We start from the raw sequence: 23045 nt of genomic DNA on the forward strand, positions 1-23045 counted from the left end.
ACAAATCCCCGCTCCGCTAGTTTTCTATTTCACTAAGAATTATCTTTTTTTAAAAAAAGGAGTCATTTAAAAAACAAACAAACCCGTAAATAAATCTATACCCCCCTTCCTCTGAAGTGGTACAGCCGAGCCAACCTCCACACACCCCTCCTCCTCTCCACTCAGTGGACTCTACCACCTCCGTTCTAATCGCCTGTAACGCGACGAACAACCTTGCGGCTGCTTTCGTCACATGACTCCGAGTGAGTCAGCACAGCCTGGGCCACGTGAGCAAGCGGGGCGGGGGAGGGTGCGCGGTGGTGCGAGCCAGCGGCTGCGACGTGCGCAGGCGCGTTTGCAGGCGTAGCCTCGGCTTCCAACAACAACAACATTAGCTCACCGGGTCACGTGGCGGCGGAGGAAGGGAGGCGGGGCGACGCCGGCGGTTGGGCCGTGCGCTGTGACGTAGGCGCGCACGCTCTTCTCGCGCCAGCTCCTCCTCCTCGGCGGCGGCGTCTGGTCTCCCCGTCAGTGTGAGGAGAAGTCGGCGGAAGGCGAGTCACTGTAACCTCCGCCGTCGTCGTCTCCGTCTCCTTCCCTCAGGCGGCCATGGCAATGGATACGAGCGGCAAAGAGAAGGAGGCGCTGCAGCTGCTGGCCGAGGCGGACAAGAAAGTGCGCGGCTCCCAAGGCTTCTTCTCGGGGCTGTTCGGGTGAGGCCCTCGAGCAGGACGAGGCGGCGAGGGAGAGGCGGGCCCGGTGTGGAGGGGGGGGGGAGGAGAGAAACTGCGGGGCGTTGGGTCATGTGGGAATGCGGGAAGTGCGCGCGCGCGCGGTGTGTGTGGGGGGGTGTCATTTCTGAAGGGTGTCCCTGCGGGGGAGGGAGCAGAGTCAGGGTCATAATAATAATTGTAATAATTAATAAGGGGTGACATGTGTCCTCTTTTCCCAGGACACATCTTCTTTTTTCAGGGGTAAAATTTATCTCGCGGTCGGATTTAAAAAAAAAAAAACCCTGGCCAAAATGTCTCTGGCTCTACTTTCTGGATATCATCATCAATCTTTATTACAAATCAATACAAAGCAATACACAGTTCATACAGCCTGCCTCCAGGTTAAACAAGCATTTTGTTCAAAATATTATAGGGATCATTGGTTCTTGCAACCACCAATAAAAACTTTGCCACTGCTAATGTTCTAGCGTTTGTCTGGTCTTCCAATAGGAACCTGACATAGTGAGCCTCTGATTTTCCCGGGAAATGTACTAGCTAATATTTTGCACAGTGCAACAAAATATGTTTTATGGAGTTTCTGGATATAGACATAAGTGGTGGCTAAAGACTTACTTTTCCCCATCTCTCCTTGCCCCCCATTGCAGCTTCTATAGCCTACATATAGTAGGGGGGTATTTAAAGTGAGAGCTGTCAGAACGTCCTCCTCCCCCCCCCTCTTCAAAATATGGCAGCCCTATTTATGTGACCGGGTTGGTCCCAGCCACTCTGGGCGGTTTCCCAACAAAAAGTAGCGATAGCACAGTACAACATTGCACACTAAAAAAACTTCGCTTGACGGGTTAATGGATTTCTGGTGGGGTTGATAAATCTCTGGTGTGTAGGTGCTTGTGTTTATGGGGATTGGCATTGTGGTAATAAACTCTGGCGGCTGGTGCCCTTTGGGACTGGTAGGGCGGAAGGCTGGAGGACCAACAGAAGGTGGGGCCAGAGCCTATGGCAGGCAGAACCACCTCCATGTACTGTAAGAAAGAAGGCAGCCGGGAGGGGGCTGATTCGGAGCATTGTTAAAAACTCAGATAAGCTAGGCACCAAATGGCTCCTTAAACTAGGGTTACTGTCACCAAAACAGAATGCCTAACTGCCATTTTTGGGCCAGATGGCTCGAAAGTCACGTTTTTCAATACGGCTTTTTGGTTCTTGATATTCATTTTGATTGTGCAGATAAAATTCTACAGGATGTGTTGCTACTGTTCGAAAGCAGTAAAGATCCAAAAATCCCTGGGCATGCACCTACAGATGGGCATCTTCACTTAGTTGCAAGTGGTCAATTTGCAAAGTGGGCGGACACCAGCTGGGCATGGTTGGTGGGGCAGTGTTTTGCTCTCCCTAAAACCAGCCACCTCTAAGGAGACTCTGGGGCATTGGGTCATGTGGAAATGCATGAAGTGCACACATCGTTGTGTGGGGATATATTGTGAGAGGTGTCGCTGTGGGAAAGTGGCAATGAAGTGTAAAGACAGTGGGAGGGAATGAGTGACAGGCTTGACAAATCACAGGACTGTAAAGTTGGGAGGGACACCAAGGGTCATCTAGCCCTTAGAAGACTTCTAAAGGCAGCGCTATATAAGGAAGTTTTTAACGTTTGATGTTTTATTGTGTTTTTATATTTTGCTGGAAGCTGCCCCAAGTGGCTGGGGCAACCCAGTCAGATGGGCGGCATATAAATAATATTTTTGTTATTTCCCCAACTTGGGGCTCAAACCCACATGTTCTACTGACTGAGCTATCCTAGCTCTTTGGTGGGAGTGATGAATTGCCTGTGTGTGTGAGCAGGAGATAATATACTAGTAGCTGGTGTCCATTGAGATTGCTAGGGCAGAAGAAAGGAGAATCAACACTAATTGCGGCCAGCGGCAGGCAGTGCCACCCCCTAACTAACTCAAAGTAAGAAGGCAGCCAGGTGGGAGCTGCTTTGCTTAGGTTGTCATTTGCCCAAAATGGACTAGCTCCCACTGGTAATGAGGGGGGCACTTGGTCGAAGGTGAGAAGGAAATAAGAGCTCCATGGTGGAGTCTCTATAAACAGGAATCTGGGAGAGTGTCACTAAGTATGGATAATGGTGAGTTGGGAAAGTTTATATTGGAAGGTAGGTTAGGATGGATGTTAGCAATGGGTCTAGCTGTGTGGCTCGCCTGGAAGCAGATCACTGCTGTAGTTCTGACTCAAGAAGGTAGACCTTAAACCACACAAATGTGTGGCTCCTCACAAGCCATTGTTCAGGGTAATATATCCAGGGGAAGAGGTGAGCCAACACTCAGCAGAAAATCTGAGGAGTTCCGAAACTGTCTACAGCTTTATTTACAGAAAAATAACATTGGCTAAAGGAGACAAAAATGAGGATGGAGGTAGCTGGAAATGTAGAAACTTAGCTGGTGGGAGGGGCATATTTAAAGAAAGGGGATTGGGTGAGATAAACTGAATGGCTTCAAGTTGCAATGGGCAGGGAACGTTCTGGGAAGCAGATTAAATTGGGAGAAGGTGCTAGTAATGCATAGGGGAAGGGCAGCTGACATCTGTGTGAGTTGGAAGATCAGAAAGGTGGTGAAGAGAAGGGAGAAGAAAATAGGCTATTGTAGGACAGTCTGGGGACAGGAGATCCTGCTAATTGGAGTAATGTGTTGAGGATTGGTTGAGATGCATTGCAGGCAAGGTCCAGTAGCTGTTTCAGGGCAATGTCATGGGAGCTTTAAGGAAGCAGCTGTTGGGTGAAGTGGGGGCAATAGGAACTGGCTGAGTTGATGGGAGGCGATTTTCTAATATTATGGAGGGGTAACTTCATTGCAGTGAGCTTAAGTGAATGCTGTTGAAACCGTGGGAATCCTCTGGAGTTTGTTCTTTGAGTGAAGGTTATTGTGGTGATGGAAGAGGCTATAGGTCCAGCTTTATTTGGGAGTGGGTTGGGTGGGACAGACCAAATTCTAATAGTAGTCAAAAAGTGATGGTCTTGCGAGTTAAAGCGCTCTGAATTAAGGCTGACCAACTCCACTGACTGTATCTGTGGAAGCCTGCTCAGTCATGTGGAATAGTTTTAAGGTCCAGACCAGTGTGTGCGTTGCAGGGTTCCTGTCAGTGCTGTACATGTGTTGCTTATGAATTTGAAACAGTTGTAAACTTTTATATTTGAAGTCATTGATATTCTGTCCTTCCTCCCTTAGGAGATGAGTGCAGACCACAATAAGAACAATAAAATAGACAATGTAAAACAAAGCACCCATTAGAAAGCACCTGAATTAAGGCAACTCCATTCACCTGATTTTCATCATGTGGGCCTTGCTTCCTTTTTTCGTGGACATTAATCCTGTATACTTCCCACTTTTAATTACATTAGGAGGGTGGTTGTTTCCCCCCAATACTTTGGTAACTGGAGACCTGGTTGATGACAGAAGATGCTCGTATGCATAACCTGCATAGAAACTTAGAAGAAACTGCCTAAACCATAGTCTGACGTGTGATGCAATGTAGCCTAAATGCTGCTGCACCATAAAAATAAAAATCCTAATACTTTCACTTTCTCTTCTGCTTCCCCCGCTCCCCACTGCTGTGAGTTTGAATATGGAATAACAGGCCCAAGCTTTTCTTATTTCTCCTAATTTCCGCCTTCACAGCTTCTTTTGCTGAGCCCAGGTGAGATAACTGGGATTTGGGATAACACTGCTGGTGGGAGCTGCTACCTTTGCAGGAGGCAGATGAGTTTATTGAAGCCCCTGAGCTCCTGTGATTTGGCTTAGTTTCTGTTAACTGTTGTAGTTTTCCAGGCTGCAAGACAGAAGAATGGTTAAGGTGCAAGTTTATTTCTCAGAAGACAGCAAGCTGCTTTATGCTTAAGAGGAGGGGTTGTGCAAGACTAATGCAGTGTTGTGCAGGGATTAAGGATCTGTACAGGTAATGAATAGTGACTGGCAAGTCTGTCAGAGCTTTTGTCATCCTGGGAAGCTTTGTTAGTTTCCCTGAGACTAATCACCCTGATTCTATCTGTGCTTTTTCTGAATGTGTGCTAGTACTGCTAAGTAGACGAGATTATATTCTTGCACACACCAGTGCTTATTTAACAAAATGGAGATGCTTCTGAATGAGCCTGCAATAAGAGCAGCCTACACCTACTTTGCTAGCAGCATTTCGGAGACAGTGCTGTTTGAAAGGGTAAAAGGCTTTAGGAGGTGGAAGCAAAAATGTTGTAAGGCATGGTTTGCATAAAGTTGGACCTTCTCTTCTATCCATAGGAAGAGGGAGGATATGATCATGAACAAGAACAGAGCATGGCTGTCTGCCTAACTTGGAACACTGCAGTTGGCTGAAAATAGTTGTTGAGACTGGCATGAACTAAAAAATAATTTTAAAGCCTGGGACTTGGTTCCAGGCTGACTGGGGAGACTGAAGCGTGTGACGTGATGGATGTCTTCCACCACCCACAGACGAGTAGCATTGTCTTGGTTAGGCATACCCATTAGTCACACACCTACAATTTTAATAACAGTGTCAAGCCTTGAGAAAAAGGGGGAATGGTGGTAAAGGGAGATCTTGGATAAGCTATACATGGCAGCAGGCTAGCAGTTAGGGGCACAACAGGATACAAAATCTGCCCTTTTTTATATGTCCGTCACTATCTGCAGTCCCATATTTATTGGAGTGAAATGGTAGAAACAGCTAATAACCACCTCCTCCCTCCAAACTTGTATGCTCCAAAAAGCTGAAGGACATCAGAATTTCACAAGAGGGATTGGGTGTCCCTGGGCTGAATGAACCCTCAGGAGTGGTGAGGCCCATAAATGATAAGGCAGTAAGAGTCTAACAGGCTGGCTTCTGATGCACAGACCTACCTTGAGGAATCTTGTATTAGCCTAAAATAAAAACTTTGCTAAGCCTTTCAGTCGAATTTTGTGAAGTAAATCCTTGCTTTGTTTTATTTGTTTATTTAAGATACTGATATACTGCAATTAACTAAAACACCATTAAATATAACATTCCAATTAAGATTAAAAGGTCAGTAATATTTGGTAATACTTAAAAACAGCAAAACCAGCATCACTTTAAAACAGGCTGTATCATGTCCCTGATAGAATATGCCTTCCCTCAGAGAAAAGGATCTGTTTTCTTTAACTGTCAAATTCAAGAGGACCCTTCTGCTTCCTTATTGCATAATATGTAGTTTGGGATGAATTAAATGATTATTTGAAGTGGAAAAGTACAGCAGCAAGAGATGCAGCTTTTTCTTAGAAATGGGAAGTTTACTTAAATGTCTGGGGTAGCACCTTCTGTATTTTCTAGCTGGCAAATAAGAGTGCATTTTCCTTTGATATGGATGTGTGTAATGGAAGGGTTAGTTGCCCTTCAGTTATTTGTGGTGACAATAATGGTGTTTGTGGGGAATGTTTTTGCTCCTTCCCTCTTGAAAATAATGCTTTGATGGAGGCTGACGTAGCTGGTGGCTGTTGCATTATAACCTGTGGGCTAAGAAGGAGGAGAACTGGTCTGCGCTTGCAGTTCTTCCGGCTGTGCATCTGTTTTTTTCCTGCTGGCAATGTCTGTTATTGAAGCAGCCATCGCCACCGCTGCCTAGTCAGGGGCAGGCAAGGGAAGGGAGGGCACATGACAGAGCTGGTGACTCAAGGCCAGCTTCCTCTTGCACATAATGCACATCTGGGCCTTGAGATGCAAGGAACTGAAGTAGATAATGAATTCTCAGAGACTATGAAAAAAAGAGAGCCTTGGTGTATCAGGGACTGGTGATTTTCCGTGGCGTGGGAGGAAAACACTTCTAGGAAGGTTGGCGAGATGAAGTGGGAAGACAGAGGGGAGATGACAAAACAGGGTGCTAAAAATGAAAAGGCAATTTGTTTCTGCACCTGGAATTCTTCCTTTGCAAGCCACAAAGGTGCCAAGCTTGTTGATGGATATTTAACATTCATAGGTAAAAAGTATTTGTGTGCTTGTGTTGGGGGATCAATACTGTCACTGTTATGGAATAGATTCTTAGGTCAGATTAGGGCTCAGCGACTAGAAATAAACTTCATTGAACTCAGAAGGGCTTTGCTTCTGAAAGAACATGCCTTGGTCAATCCTCAAGTGTCATAGAAGCCATTTATATGTCTTTCAAGTTCTGGGAATTGCAGTTCTCAGAAAGAGGAGAGTGAGATATTAGTTAGTGTCTTGACAAACCTTCAATTCCTGAGTTGAGGGCTATGATTGCTAAACTGCTTGAGGTTTGTGAAGTGTATGGAGCCCTGTTGTAATATGGATCTCAAGTTATGGGTGTGCTTTTCCCCAGAGGCTGAGATTGAGGTCAAATATATGAGAATGTCTGTGTTGGCTTTTAAAGGATTTAAGAATACATACCTCATTAAACGCTTTTGAGCAGAGGAGATTTCAGCCAGGGTATTCTGTGGATTTAAAGTGTTCACCGGTGATGCTTTTTAAAAATTCCTTTCAATACTGTAGTGTTCTCTCTTTGTATATTTTGTGTGTGTGAAAGAGAGAGTGCACATTTAGGATGGATTTTAATAAACTGGGTTACCGGTGATGATTGTCCCCCTCCAGTACCTGACACACAAATCCCTTCCCTTAAATTCTTCCAAGAGTTAAAGAGGACTTGGAAGAACACAAGGGGTCGTTTTCCTTTGTAGTGGAGTTTGTACTGAGCTTTGGAAAGGACAAACAGAAGTGTCTCATCTCACTTTATGCTGGGAAAATCCTGTTTGGGTGATCCACAAGACTTTGGAGAGAGAGGAATGACATTGACTGCAAGTAATACCTGGCTAGAAATTGATACCCCTCATCTAGGAAATTAAATTGCTAGGCACTTAATAAAACACTATGCTGCACAAGACTGAGGAAATGAGCTTGGCACTAGGAACCCAAAATATTTTTATTTATGAAACTATAGAATACCTCCTCGTATAAAATATCAAGGAGGTGTACAACAAAATAATGCAAGTTCAATAAAACATAAAACACCATAAAAATAAGGAATCATAAAAAATGGCTGTCATGTAGAAAAAGATAGGCTTCCTGTCATGAAAGCTTTCAAGAGTTACCTGAAAATTAGCTGCAAGGATGCCTGCTGAACCTCTGCTGGATGAGTATGTATTACACAGCGTGCAACCAGTGACATTAAATGCTCAAGTTCACATTGGAGCCAGACGGGCTTCTGAACTAGAGGGGAGGGGACAACTAACACTGTTTTTCCAAATGATCTTGGTGTTCAAGCTGGAATATAAGGGCGCAGGTGGTCCTTAAGGTACTCTGGACCCAGGTTGTTCAAGTCTTTGTATGTTAATACAATAACCATGAACTTGACCAAGTAAAATATGTGCAGCTAGTACAGATGTTTTAGCAGAGGTATCACATGTCATCTGCCCCAGTTACGATTGTGATTAGACACCTGCCCTTCACTTTAAGGTCCCAGGGTTGGTAACAACATTAAAAACACTTTAAAACAGCTTACAAGCACAAAAATCTAGTCACTGTTGCTTTTGGATGAAGATCAGCCCCACATAGAGTGCATCATAGTAATCCAGTCTCATTGTTACCAGTGTCTTAGTACAAATAAGCTTTCTGGTTTTTGAACCCAAGTTTTCCTGGGTGGGATCCTGTAGCTCTGGTGATGGCTGGACTTCTGGGAGCCACTTCTGGGAGAGATGTCCAGAGGACTGTACTGTTCCACTGTTTGTTGTGCAATGGCCAGATGCCTCCCAGACTAGGAATCTACCTCACAGTCCCAGTGAACTAAACCATAATTGACATCTTGCCTTTGCTTGGAGGCTGTAAGCAAAGCCTGCTTTTCCAGTCCCTATAGTGTGAAAATCACCCAGACCAGATTCTTTACATTGTTTTGTAGGTGTCTGACGGATTAACTGTTATGTGTGTTTGGAACATCTGTTAAGATGTGTATTACGTTGTTCTTCTGTGCTCTCTTGCCCTTTACTCTGGGCCTCTTCTCTTTTCATTGCAGAAGAAACCTTGGCCTGATGATGCTTCTCTTTCTAACCACAGGACTCATTTTGCCAAAGCTGAAACATCTGGCAAGGTTTAGCTACTTGCCATCTGCAGTAAATTTTCAGAAGAACCAAATCCTTGGCATTCGGTGAAGACATGGATATGTCTGTTCAATAGAAGAATGTGGTGTCGTGGTGGGCAGGGAATCTTGTTTTGAAGAATGTTGGAGGTTTAGGGCAAATCTGGCATTTTTTACGTATGGAAATTTTTGTTTGCCTCTTACCTCTTTGTGGAATATACCACAGAGCATCTATACCTAGGATCAGAAGAAAGTGCAGTGTAAATTGTAGGGCTCAAATGGGCTTTAAGAGTGTGGTTTCTTTCTTGCCTTGTATTAGGGGCATTCAGGTGCTCAGTGAAGACCTTCTTGTTTAGATAGGTTCTTTAGCATGCAAGGTGTTTACCTGGTCTATTATTAATATTCCCGTGCTGCATTGGGAAGTCACTAGTTTTTATTTCTTTGAATTGTATACTTTACGGCGCTTCTCTGTGATAGAAATCATAAAAAAGGGAGAAGTGAATTATGCATCTCTCAATATCTCTTGTTCCGTGTCTTTATACTTGTGGGTGCAGACCCAGTCTAAAGCTGTGTAGCATTCTTAATGTGGGTAAGGCATTCCCCCCCCCCCCCCGGAGAGCATGTTCCTTTCCAAGCAGATGGTTCTGTTTGCCTGTGCAGCAAGGTGATTCAGTGGTATCTTTTCTTTCCTCTCTAGGGGTGGCTCCTCCAGGGTCGAGGAAGCATGTGATATCTATGCAAGAGCGGCCAATATGTTTAAAATGGCCAAGAACTGGAGTGGTACGTAACATTATCTCTCACCCTTTGCTTTTATTAACCTTGCCTTGCATTCCTCAGAACTGCATACCCCAACTGTTTCCTGCTTGGCAGGGGGTTGGACTCGATGGCCCTTGTGGTCTCTTCCAACTCTATGATTCTATGAATCTATGATTCTATGAACTGCTCATTTGCTTATGAACTGTCGCTCTCTCATTGTAATAGAAATGCATAGTCCCTGGGTTAAAAAGCAGGAAACACATGGTCTTCAAAATAATATGGACCTGTAATATAATATACCTATACAGTGGTACCTCGGGTTACAGACACTTCAGGTTACAGACTCCGCTAACCCAGAAATAGTACCTCAGGTTAAGAACTTTGCTTCAGGATGAGAACAGAAATCGTGCGGTGGCAGCATGGCGGCAGCAGAAGGAGGCCCCATTAGCTAAAGTGGTACCTCAGGTTAAGAACAGTTTCAGGTTAAGAACAGACCTCCAGAACGAATTAAGTTCTTAACCCCGAGGTACCACTGTAATATCCCCCAGCAAGTGTGGGGGAAGAGCCTGCTGTCTTGGCCCAGTTTCTTGTGAAACCCTAGACTAAGATTTATGGCATTCTCTCTTAGTAGAGAGGGCCATAGCTCAGTGGTAGAGGACATGCTTGGCATTTTAAGCACCCTAGGTTCAATCCTTGGCATCTCCATGTAGGACTGGAAAAGACTTCTCTCTGATGCACTGGAGAGCAGCAGCAGCAGCAGCCAGTCAGTCAGTATAGACCACTGGTCTTGAGCTGATGGGTTGGACTGCCTATGTAAGGTAAGAGGCAAATTATCTCTGCCTCTTTTCCTGGATTTGACACGAGACCATCACCGTTTGATAAGGTGCTGGTTGAATGGGTGCTGTAAGATTAAATTAGAGCTCTGCAGGTACGTGTCAAGTCCTCTTTGTTTCACTTGTATGGACATTTGGCAACACAAGGGTTGCTGGAGTAAGCCTTGACCCCTTCTGCCACCTTTCTCTTGCTTTTAACTTGAGGCCTCTTCCGTATCTTCACAGTTCTGGTTTTAGAATTTCGATGTTATGTGCATGGACAAATTCCAGGCCTTGCATACTCATAGGCCCTTTCTCTCTCCACCTAGCTGCAGGGAATGCTTTCTGCCAGGCTGCTCAGTTGCATCTCCAGCTGCAGAACAAGCATGATGCGGCCATGAGCTTTGTGGATGCTGGCAATGCCTTCAAGAAAGCTGATCCTCAAGGTAAGAAAAAAGTGGATTAGGCAAGTTATACAGCCTCAAAACTGTAGTGGGACTTGCTCCTCGGGCTGGAGCTGGGAGGGTAGTCTGTGAGACAAGGCCTATTCATGCCTCCTGAAATATTCTACACACTTGTGTATTTGATGCAGAAAGCACTGTGTTTGCGTGACTGCGAAATGTGTTTAAATTGCAGAATTTGGGTCACTATCATGCAGAGTACACCAAGCCTTGGGTGGAACTGGGTGCATTGCACAGTCTGTGTATCCATATACTTATTCATATTTATGTGCACATATCTCTGGTTGATGAGAAGGGAAGACAACTGCTGCATTCAGATGTTAATATCTCAGTTTAATAAGATGAGATACGCACAAGTCTCTTGCCCACCCATGCAGCCCTCTTCTCCTTTGTAGAGAACCTCAGTGAAGGTTTGGAGTTGGTTTGTTCTGAATCTCATAACCATAGTTTACCAGTTCAAATGAAATGGGAAACTGCGGCCAATTAGAGCCACAACATTTCAAGGAAGGAGTTAAAATTGCTTTATTTGCATGTGTCTCTTTTCAATAAGCCAAGCTACAATCATCTGAACACAGCCATTGTATTGGACTTCTGGACTTGTGGTGCTTAACTGCCAAATGCTAATATGTACATTCTCTCTAAAGCTGCAAGTCACGTAGGTTGCTGAAGGGAAAAGCTAATGTGCCAGCTGGCTTCCTTGCATTATACACTGAGATGTCCTGCTTTAGCTTGAATCCTCAGTCGCCTGCAGCATTGCATAAGAGCTTCAGGTTGACAGGCTTCCCCCTGGCCAGGCTTGTGCAAGCCTCACAGATACTAAACATGCCGTATCAGTCCATGAGTACATTCTGCCTTAAATGTTCAGGTTCCACCTTTGCAGGAGATCTTTTGTCTCCCTTCACCTGCATATATGCACAGCCCTTTTGGTATCAAGGTGCCTCTGAGCCTTGCATAGAGTGCCTGTTCCTCAAATTCACCCACCTGTGTGTTTGTCATTAGTATAGGACTTCAAGGTAGAATCAAGTCCAGATGTCTTTTTTTTAAATCCTCCTTCGAAAGCAGCACTTATGAGGAGGGGCGTTTTCATGTTCTTCTCGCTAATTTTTTCTTTCTCTGCGCAGCAACTGGGTTATATGGCACCTTTGCTCCATTGTAGTCTTGAGGCCAAAGGCCTGTTTGGGAAGAGGATCCCCCTTCTGGGATTTCATGTGCACGTCTGCTGGCGACAATTAGCAGAAAAGACAGACAAATGAGGAGGGGAGAGCCCTCTTCTGCAGCTGCCTAGGGTCAGGCAGCAATTTCAGGATAAAAGATGATAAAGTAACCTGAGGAGAAAACAAATTTAATCCTCCCCAGGGATTTGCTTAATCTTTTGGAGATTTGCATTCTGATTATCGGCTGCAGTAGCAGAGCTAAAGAGCCACCCTCGTCCTTGTCATTGCGCCTGGCGGAGGCGGAGCAGCCTGGGCACATGGGATGCCTGAGCTGATGCACCAAGTCTGTGGGGTGGCTAATGTGATGAAAAGGGATCCCACCCTGGCACCTACATCCTCTTGCTCTGGATCTTCTGCTTTCCGTGAACAGTTGATTTCTCAGGGCAGAAGTGCCGAAAGGAGAGGCATGGCATGCGCTCCTGATATAACATGCAGTCTTGATGAGAGCTCTGTACACACAATGTAGTCCTCACCCACTCTTCCAAAATTTGCCAAATTAACTGGTGCAGATTTGCACCTCTTGGCTTCACCAGCCTGATTGTGCTCACAAGGGCAGGTTTTGACCCTTTAAATCCATCCCGAGGGATTGCTTGTCTGCACACACTCTTGCTTGGACCTTAATGTCTTCTGAGGGCCTACTAGGGTGGCCCCATGTAATAAGGTGCGACAGTTGAGTGAGAAATACTTTTTCAAGGTTGGCACCCTGACACACACTCCCCAGACACTCCTGGCAACTACTTTGATGTCATTTTAACACTCAATAAATATCAACACTGAATAAACACATTTCCTTTTCCCGGGACTCTTTGTTCTATTTCTAATGTAAATTCTTTGCTTCTTTTTAATGCCCCTTTTATGCCTGATTGTGCTTTTTTTTATTCTCATTCTCATTTGTCAGCCACCAAAGACCGGGTTGCCCATTTATTTTATTTTGGAAACATTAAAATGGTGCTTTTATCCAGATCTGGCTGCTAGGGTGGTGTACATAAATGTCCAAAATACAAACACAAAGTTAAACCAAACATAATAAAATGTGTTGAGGGGGCAGGAGGGAATTCTGTAGTAATCCTATGCTCACCATTTAAATTTCCATCCAAATCCTTTTCTTCTTGTTTCTGAGCTTTCAAGAGTGGCTTGTGGCTATGCTTGAAACAACTGCCAATTTAAAACAATGAAATTAGAAGCTGCCATTTAGCAAATGGTCGGAGTTCACAGTATCCAATTCTGTGTGTGACCAGGACACATATTAGTTTAAATATATTCAGTACCGAAGTTCTTCAGCTGACTACACAAGGGCAGCATAGCTGCGATAACTTTGATGTTTTGCTGTTGGTTTGTAATGTTTCTGGAAAAGCAGTAAACAATTTATTCTTTTTTTGGGGGGTGGGGTGGGGGACAAGGTCAGCACTGGAATCCACCCTGCAAATCCTGGGACACTGGCTATGCATGTGTTTTGCAGAATGACCAGTTGTAGTATCTTCCTTCTGAGTAGAATGTGGTGACATTCTAATTGTATCCATTCCTACCCGAAGGGAGAATACAGACCAGAACTCCAAGCAGTGATGATAAACACCCATCAATTCTCCAAATGAGCTTGCTACTGTCTTTCAAGTCCCATAAGATCTATGGGCCTCAGCAGCTTTCCTTGAGTGGCTTTTGATCCCCAGGGTGGGAAGTGTGCTATAAATATACTCACAGCATTGTCCCTTTCATGGAGGATAAAGGAGCAGCATTGCCAGATGGTTTTATTTCCTTAGATTGCTATGTTTAAAATTGCTACCTCTTTCTGTTTTTACAGAGGCCATTAACTGTCTCCTCAGATCTATTGAGATCTACACAGACATGGTAAGCCTGTTTTGATATATGTATTGTCCAATTCAAAAACAAGTTTGTTTTAAAAAATAGAGTGTTTTGTGTATGTATATTTGTATGTCTGATTTAAAGAGGAAATGTTAAAACTGCAAAGAGGGGGGCATGATGTCCAGCAAACTTTCCCTGTGTATGGGAATTACCCTCCCATGGTGCAAGTAAATATTAGCATCTTGGATGGGGCTTTTGCAGTGCTCTGTTGAAAGGTATCTTGAGCTCGCATCGGCTGGCTGAACCAGATGCTTGTGCTGTTTGTCAGGGGATTTGCAGCACGTCTTTTGTAGGATTGTTCTAAGAGGTGGAGGCACGTCCTTGAATTGATAAAATAACCTAGTATGGACAGTACTTAGAGTACAAAGCAGATTGCTCTGCCGAACAAAACCAAGAAATGCATTGAAGCTGGCAAGCGTCATCTCTAGCACAGACATCCTTAAAAGAAGTTAATTAGTGTGTAAACCTTCACAAAGTCTGTGTGTATGACACCTGCCCATCCCTCACAATTGTACACTTGTGAGGTGGGGAGTGTGCTTTGATATACCCAACATGTACCTAAAGGCTATGAATGTGTGTTTTGCAAATGTAGCGGAAGACTGCAGGAAGTCTGGAGTCTCAAGAGAATTGCCCATTTTTAACAAGGTTGAGGACTACTCACCACTTGAAATTGGGATGCGCGCAAGTACCCAGACGTCCTGAAACGGCAGTTCATTTTTCACACCTGTCTTTTTGTCCTTTAGGGCCGTTTCACCATTGCAGCCAAGCACCATATAACGATAGCAGAGATCTATGAGACGGAGCTGGTAGACATTGAAAAGGTATGATGAGAAAGGGACTTCCCCTTGCCCTAACAAATTGCTAGAGAGGTACGTCTTGCTCTGGCATGCCTTGCTCTGCTCCCTTAGTATTGCCTTCCCAGAGCAATGTAGACGTAGGAACCGTGGTACATTTTGAAGAGTGTCCTTTGATTTTGCTGCTTCTAACATCCAGATTTCAACAAACGCCCCTAACACATGGGATGGATAATTGCCATTCTGTCCTGCTTGTGAGCTCCCTGTGGAGCATCTGTCTGCCTACTGGAGGCGGAATATTTGGCTGTTTGCACCTTTGGTCTGAACCCAAATTCATGTGTCCAGTCTAATTTCTTATTCAGTTTCTCTTTGTATTTTCTTCCTTTCAAGGCAATAGCCCATTATGAGCAAGCTGCAGATTACTACAAAGGTGAAGAATCTAATAGGTAATTGAAGAACTCTGGTATTCTTGTACCCTTCTCTGCCCTAGGGTTGTGTTGGGTAGGTGCTTTGGAACGGCTTCTGTTTTTAGGTTTGGGTTTTTAATTTAGCATTTAATTCTATGTAAAGCAGCCTAGGATGTTTCTTGATGGAGGGCAACGTATAAGTTGCCTAAATAAACATGCCCACCACAACCTATGTAAATGTCCCCCAAATTTTTCTTGTATTGAGGGGGGCGGAAGGCAGGAGAGTCATTTGCAAGCAGAACCGATCACCTGGTAGAGGGTTAAGGCACCTCCCTCCATCATGTTAGCACTAAGAGGTCAACACCTTAGTCAAAAAATGTGTTGTCCTTGAATGTACACCTTGCCAGGCAATAGGAGCATGGTAAAGGGACAGGGTTTGATTTCTCCCCTGCGGAAGCAACCTTTTTATTTTAAAAAACACCACCACCCTTGACCCTGGAGACACCTGTGATTTGATCTGGCTGTTCTCACCTGGTCCTTCCTGGGGTCATACGGCCTGGAGGGCAGATAGATGGGTGGGTTGCTACTCCTGTCCAGGTGCCTGCAGCTCCTTTTTTCCTCTCTTCCTGCAGCTCGGCGAACAAGTGTTTGCTGAAAGTGGCTACCTACGCAGCTCAGCTGGAGCAGTACCAGAAAGCTATTGAGATCTACGAGCAGGTATGTTTATGACTCGTCTTCCCTCCCCCTCCCAGCACAAATCTTTGTTTAAATCAAATTCTTAAGGTAAAAGACGTACAACATATGAAAATGAAACCGTTGCCAGGACAGTGTATCCCATGTTTTTAGTTAAAATAGCACATCTAGACAATACAAATTCTGACCTAAGGAAAGTTGAATATTGATGTGTCCATACTTTCTGCATACCGTCAACTGAATAAACATTGTTTTGCTGACTGTAGGGCAGGTATGTGTAAGATGTGCCTTCCAAACTTTGGAAAGCTTACTCAGCTCTTGATTATTGAGATTACAGGGCATGAGGGCTAGAAGCTTGGTTTTTCTCATAAATGAAAGCTAAACCTCCCAAGATACTGATACCTGGAGGAAAACCAGGAACTAGGAAAAATAAATAATGGTTCTAGTGAATAGCATTTTTTAAGCTGAATTGATTCTTTACAACTATAAAATACCACCTTCTCCTGAGACTTAACCTTGGCTGAAAGACTTATCACTGCTTGTTCTGTATATACTATTATTCCCTCCTGCTGCCCCCTCAAAAAGTTTGCAACTTCCAGAACAATTTTTCTTGCCAATCAGACAAACAACATCTCCTGAAGATCATGTTCAGCACAGTTAGCATCTTGTGTTGCCAGGTGTAGACTATTTGAACACTTCGCTGTTGATCATTTGCAGGGAGATTGCTACCAGTGGTTGTCTAATGGAGTCAGGGCTATTGTCTTAGCCTGCCTCTTCTCCCACCTGCACCCCTTTCTGTACTTTGACATCCCCACTTCATAGCTATAAGATGAAGCAATTTACCTTGAAGAAAACCTGCAATTCTCACTCAAATTCTGTGGCATCTTCAGAATTCCTCAACTGAGAAAAAAGGAATCCAGCCACTAATTTATAGCATGCTTCCATAAAAAAAAAGAAGAATGTGAAGGGGAGGCTCACTTTTTGAAACCTGCCCCTGTTCATTCTCCCCTCCAATTCATTTGTGGTTAGGGATGAACATACTGTATCTACACAGAACCTATGTGGTCAGAAGGGCCATATTGCTGCTTTGTTCCTACTTAGAGAAGGGTGCCAGTAGGGCATAGGAGCAGTAGGAGTTGTGAGTATTTTTATTATTATTATTTCAATTTACATACCACCCTTTATCACAAGATCCCAGGTGTACAACATTAAAAACACATTGCAGAACATCAATGATAAAACATCATAAAAAACATAATGACAGATGTCCTAATAGTGAAATAACCATCATAATAACAGTCCACTCACCCGTACTTTCACAGGCCATAGATTAGTTAATAGCCATAGGCCTGGGTAAAGAGGAATTGTTTTGCCTGGCGCCTAAAGGCATGTAGTGGTGGCACCAGGCAAGCCTTTCTGGGGAGAGCTTTCCGCAGATGGGGAGCCACCACAGAAAAGACCCGCTCTCTTGTTGCTTTCAAGGCAACCAAATGCCAGAGTCTCCAGGGGCCCCAAGTTAAACTTGCAGCTTTGCTTGAATTGCTCTTCTTTGGCATCTCCAGGTGGGCACCAGCGCCATGGACAGCCCTCTGCTGAAGTACAGCGCCAAGGAGTACTTCTTCAAGGCAGCGCTCTGCCACTTCTGCATTGACATGCTCAACGCCAAGGTCTGGGCAACAGTTTTTTTGTCTTCTAAGCTTTGTGTCTGGTGTTGCCAAGATCCAGCATCCCAAGTGCCTGTCTAGGCTGTTTCCAAACTTTCCCCCCACAGACCACTTGAAAATTTATGAGGGTCTTGGTGGGGGCACTTAATTAATTTTCCGACTATTACAGCAATCCTAATGTGCTGTGCTGAGATGCTGTGAGATTTTTACTTGCATTTTTACTGCTGCTTTTATTTCTTACATATATTTCATCGTATTGCTATTTGAATTCAATAGAATTTGAACTGTAATGCAATGACATGCAATATAAGAAATAAAAGAAGCAATAAAAGTACAATTCTAAATCAATACTTTTAATGCAATGGATGTGCTGGCTCCTGTTTTCAACCATAAATTCAGACATGCCTCAGGCTACCTTGGTAAAGCCTGTAGTTTACTGGTGTCTAGGAATCACAGTTTGGGAACCCCTGCTTTATTTAATGTGCCTGGTTTCCTCTGGATGTGTTCAGAATGGGCAAAGGCAGAATATGGACAGTGGCGGGTGCAACTATAGCTCTCTAGCTTTCTTCCATCACAAACCTGAGTCAAAAGTCTACAAGCAGGACTTCTTTTAGCTTGTTCCTAGGAGAGAGGCAGACGTTGTGCATGTTGACAGCATGCAACACCAGTGTTTAACTTATGGGTCAAGGACTGAAGCCATATAGGAGCAAGGATCTGGGTTGATAATGTCTTTGTGTAATAGCGCTGTCATAGGGGGCTTTGCAGCATGTTGGAGGAAGGAGCTGGGGCTTCTGTAGTGTGTTGGTTTCTAAAATTTGAGTAGCTCTGCTAACAAGCCTTTGGATGACCAACAGCTAACTTCTTGCATTTCTCATCTTATCTTCTTTTTAAAAAATCAGTTGGCTATACAGAAATATGAAGAAATGTTCCCAGCTTTCTCGGACTCCAGAGAGTGCAAACTGGTTAAAGTGAGTAGTTTTTAGCCTTCAAAGGCTGATGTAGGAGCTGCTGTCCTGGTCACTGTCAGAAAGCATCCATTTGGCGGTTAAAATAAGTTTTGTGAGTCTTAAAACTACACAAGGAAACCGTGGATTAGCTCAGTGGTTTCCATACCCCCCCAAACAAAAAATGCCGAAAAACTTGCCAGACCACTTAATGATTTTTCACCCTGTTGTAGCAATTGTGCTAGATGCTAAATGATTTTAGATTGTATTTTCATTGCCTCTTTTATTTCTTCTTGTGTATTTTATGGCATACCAATCTGAGTTCCATACAATATAAAATAATGTATACTAAAAAATAATAAATTGCAATATGAGAACTGAAAGAAGCAATGAAAATATAATTAAAAATAAACTTGAATATATAATATGCTGCGGGGATGCGGGTGGCGCTGTGGGTAAAACCTCAGCGCCTAGGACTTGCCGATCGTCAGGTCGGCGGTTCGAATCCCCGCGGCAGGGTGCGCTCCCGTTGTTCGGTCCCAGTGCCTGCCAACCTAGCAGTTCGAAAGCACCCCCGGGTGCAAGTAGATAAATAGGGATCGCTTACTAGCGGGAAGGTAAACGGCGTTTCCGTGTGCTGTGCTGGCTCGCCAGATGCAGCTTGTCACGCTGGCCACGTGACCCGGAAGTGTCTGCGGACAGCGCTGGCCCCCGGCCTCTTAAGTGAGATGGGCGCACCACCCTAGAGTCAGACACGACTGGCCTGTACGGGCAGGGGTACCTTTACCTTTATAATATGCTGCACCTGCTGTTCTTCAAGCTTGCAGTCCCTGGCGGTCTGTGGACCACAGTTTGGGAACTCCAGCTTCGGATTACTTAAACTTTATGATTGAATTTGTGGAGCTCTTCAGTGTTCTTGTACAAAGGATAAGATGCCAGTGAGCAAGAAATGAGAGGTTTTCTGTGCAGTCAGCAAGGATGGACGAACAAAAGGTTGGTGGTTGGGATGGGAGGGATGTCGATGAGGCACACAGGTGCTCCTTAGTATGAAGATCAAACAAACCGAAAAGACTGGAGATGCAAAGCTATTCAGATCTTGTAACATGCTTTTTTGTCCCATCCCATCACTCGTTTAAAATAGGATCTGTCCTAGATTGCATGATTACATACACTTTTGTTATCAGAATAACATTCAGCCTGTCAAGAATCCATACCCAAAGCATCTTTTTAAAAAAATCTTCTGTTTGTTGTTAGGGCACAATGGGACACTGATTCACCATCTTGTAATTGGGAACTAATCCATAAGTTCACCAATATTCTGTCTCCCTCACAGAAATTGCTGGATGCTCATGAAGAACAGAACATTGACAGCTACACCGAATCGGTAAGGCTGTGTTTTCCTCAAGGGCCTAGTGTGAACATGGGAGGGTTGCTGTGACACCTAGTTTCCATTAACCTAGAATGTAAAGATGGGGAACATCTGGCCTTTCAGTCAGGTTGAGCTACAACTCCCATCAGCCCCAGCGAGCATGGCTGGGTATGATGGGAGTTGTAGTTCAGCAGCCCCCAGAGGGCTACAGGTTCCCCACCCCTGCTATAATCTGACAGGTTAGCCTGGTGGGAAAGCTTTAGTTTCTTCTGTAAGTTTGACTCACATTCTCCTGGGCTGCCAGCTTTTTACCTTCTCTGTGTGCCTGCCTTCAGACCTCAGGTGGTAAGAATAGATTGGTTTTTATTTAGAGCAACCAGCTCTAAAGTGGGGCAGGCAGGCAGCGATCTGCACCAGAACACAGGTGGTACATGGGGATCAGCAGTTAGATGCCTCTGGGCCAGATTTAGTCCCCCTGAGTGCCAGCCTGGCGGAAAAGGAGGTGTGGGGGAAATAGCATCTCTGGCGGCAGATGCTAACAGCCACTTCTGGGGTGGTGATAGCATTAGTATCTGTGGAAAGGAGGACGAGTGCTCCTGCAAAGCCAGCTGCTGACATGTATTTCATACACTTAAAATCACATGTATACTTTCCAAGCTAAAATCCTAGATTCAGAGACTCGTTTGTTTATCCAAGGGAAGGCATTTTTAAGCATTCAGATCAAGCAGATCTAGCATGAGAGGAAGGCAGGTTGATTTTTAATGACTCGGACTCCAAATATCCGAAAGGACACCTCAACCTTTACAGGTTCTTAGGTTTTAAGATCAACGGAGGGCCCTCTTGGTGGTTCCAACATCCTCAAAGGTTTTGGTAGTAAAAGCCCTGGAAAGGACATTCTTTGTGGCATCGCCTAGGTTGTGAACCCCCCCCCCCCCCAGAAGTGCGCCTGGTACCTTCATTATATAATTTCTGTCATATGCTGAAGACAACACCTCTTTACTTTGACTTCGCCGATGACTGAGATACATATTTTTAGGACAAGCCCCCCATCGGTTGGCTAATGTTTTAAGCTGATTTTAATATTGTATTTTAAATATATTTATTAATTATATTTAAGCAACTATTATTATTATTATTATTATTATTATTATTATTATTATTATTATTATTATTATTTCTTCCTAGGGCAGCTTACAGCATTAAAAACAATTTAAAACAACTTACAATGTATATGCTGCCTAACCACAATTGTCTCTAAGCAGCGTAGAAGAAATACAGTACCGAAAATTTTAAAAATTGTTAAAACTAACCCGCCTCAGGACCTTACAGTGAAGTGTGGGTAAGAAAATTGAGATAACAATAGTAATGGCAGCAAAGAAGCTGTACAGAATATTGCCAGTGGTTCCATATGTGAATGTGGTTTCATAGGCAGGAGCTCACCATGTTAGTTGGTTAATACAGGCACAATTTACTGCATCTCTGTTCTTTCCTGCCCCCCATCAGGTGAAGGAGTATGACTCCATCTCTCGCTTGGACCAGTGGCTCACCACCATGCTCCTGCGCATCAAGAAAACCATACAGGGCGAAGAGGAGGACCTACGCTAAGCCACTGCCCCCCAACCCTCTGCCCCTCATCTGCAGAACTCTGCGTGGATCGGCTCTGGGGGAGGAGAGGGGTTTTGGCCCAAAGGAACTGGACTTGAATGGCAAATGGTTTATTACTGCTCCCTTTCTCATCACCTCTCTCCTTGCCGCCGCCTCTTAGTACTGCAGAAAACAGGACCAGGGAGTGTGTCGCCCGTGGACTGACTCCAGCTGGAGAGAGACATGAAGGCTGTAACATGAAGTTCTCATTTCCGTTGCCTCGCTGCCCCTCCCCAGAATCTGAGCGTGTTGCTTTCTGAGCCAGCATTTTACCTTCTTCCAACGGCTTTAAAATAATTTGTATGGCTTAACGCTTGAAAGTCTCTCTAGTGGGTTCAGATGACGGCACCAGCTTCCTTCCTCTCTCCCAGAAGAGAGCTTGTTGGAAGCTCGCCCTGGGGTGGAAAGGAGCCTCTTCTGTACAGCAGAGGAGATGCCCCCGTCCTCGTGGCCTCATCCCGTTACGCACCTCAAACCACATCTTCCAGAGCAGTTCCAGCCCCCCTCCCCCAGGCAGCGATTGGATGGCAGCCCCTTTCTCCCCTTTCCTTGTATCTAATACTTGTCCTATCAAAAAGGGTAGCATTGCTTTCTAATTCTAATGATTGACATGAAGCTGCCTGAGCTGGTTCTTAATTGGAAGCTGGCACGCATACCCCCATTTCAAGTCCTGGCAGACATACGAGAACTAGAAATTCTAGATATGTTACGTGGTGTATATCCTGACTCTTCTTTTCCAGGCTGCAAGAAGCATTTCTTGCAGCCCAGCTTACCATCTTGAATTCAGGTAGGAAAGAGTTACCCTTGCTCTTTCCTTTGTCCGTAGAAGTTGGTGCCAGTCACCCATACAACATTACACGAGTATGGGGTCGTAATGCATATCCATTTGCCGGTCACTAGGGGATATAGGATGTTCGTTCTCCTGTTGCCTGTGTAGCAAGAGGCAAACAATTCCTGAGCCATGCTGCAGGTAGCCAAAAACCTATTTAATGCTAGTAATTCTGTGTGTGTGCAGGCTGTCTTGATAGCTACCATCTCTTGCATGGTTTTCCTTCAGGCTTAGTTTGAAGGGAGCAATTCTTCTGCCAAGTATTCTGTGTTCTGTATTCATTGTTCTAAAGCTTCCCTCCCACCTCTGGATTTCCTCTTGTGTTGGCTTTAAAACAAAAAATACCTAACTTTATCATGTAGTTGAGACAAAAGGGTTGATATCTTCATGAGGGATTCTCATGTTGAACTTTTTATTATTCAAGTGGGGCGGGGAGGGTGAAATTAAGTGCTGCTGCATGTTTTACAATGTCCACCAGCAAGTAACTCTGATTATAGAAAAATAACTTGCACACAGCAAACAACGAGTAATAAAAATCTGCATGGGTGGAAAACCAAACTATAGTAATCTTTGTCTAACAATAGCCTCTCTAGCTAAAGTTCCTGCTGCTTCTCTTAAGTGACATGCATGTTTTCAGGCCTAGGCTCTCCACGTTGTTTGTTCCCATCAGTGTTCCAGGACTAATTCTGCCACTTTCCCGTCAACCCTTCTAAGTTGTGATTTCTATTTCTGAGCACTGGCTGTGATTCTGTCTATAAAAAACACAATTACATGCTTGAATCTGGCTGTGCATATGTGTGTTCAGTCTTCAGAC

The 23045-nt window shown here is 44.4% G+C and overlaps 1 protein-coding gene across 1 annotated transcript; it reads left to right on the forward strand.

The window, feature by feature from the left end:
- Positions 1-465: 465 nt before the first annotated feature.
- NAPA (NSF attachment protein alpha) lies at positions 466-22576 on the forward strand. The gene is made up of 11 exons (XM_081200604.1): positions 466-692; positions 9482-9564; positions 10682-10798; positions 13826-13872; positions 14631-14708; positions 15072-15127; positions 15721-15805; positions 17344-17448; positions 18345-18413; positions 19723-19773; positions 21262-22576. Exons 1-11 carry the CDS (start codon positions 589-591, stop codon positions 21361-21363), a joined length of 897 nt encoding a protein of 298 aa, XP_081056730.1. The 5' UTR covers positions 466-588; the 3' UTR covers positions 21364-22576.
- The last annotated feature ends 469 nt before the right edge of the window (positions 22577-23045 follow it).

This window comes from Podarcis bocagei (assembly GCF_964188305.1).
Source record: "Podarcis bocagei genome assembly, chromosome: 7".
Taxonomy (NCBI): domain Eukaryota; kingdom Metazoa; phylum Chordata; class Lepidosauria; order Squamata; family Lacertidae; genus Podarcis; species Podarcis bocagei.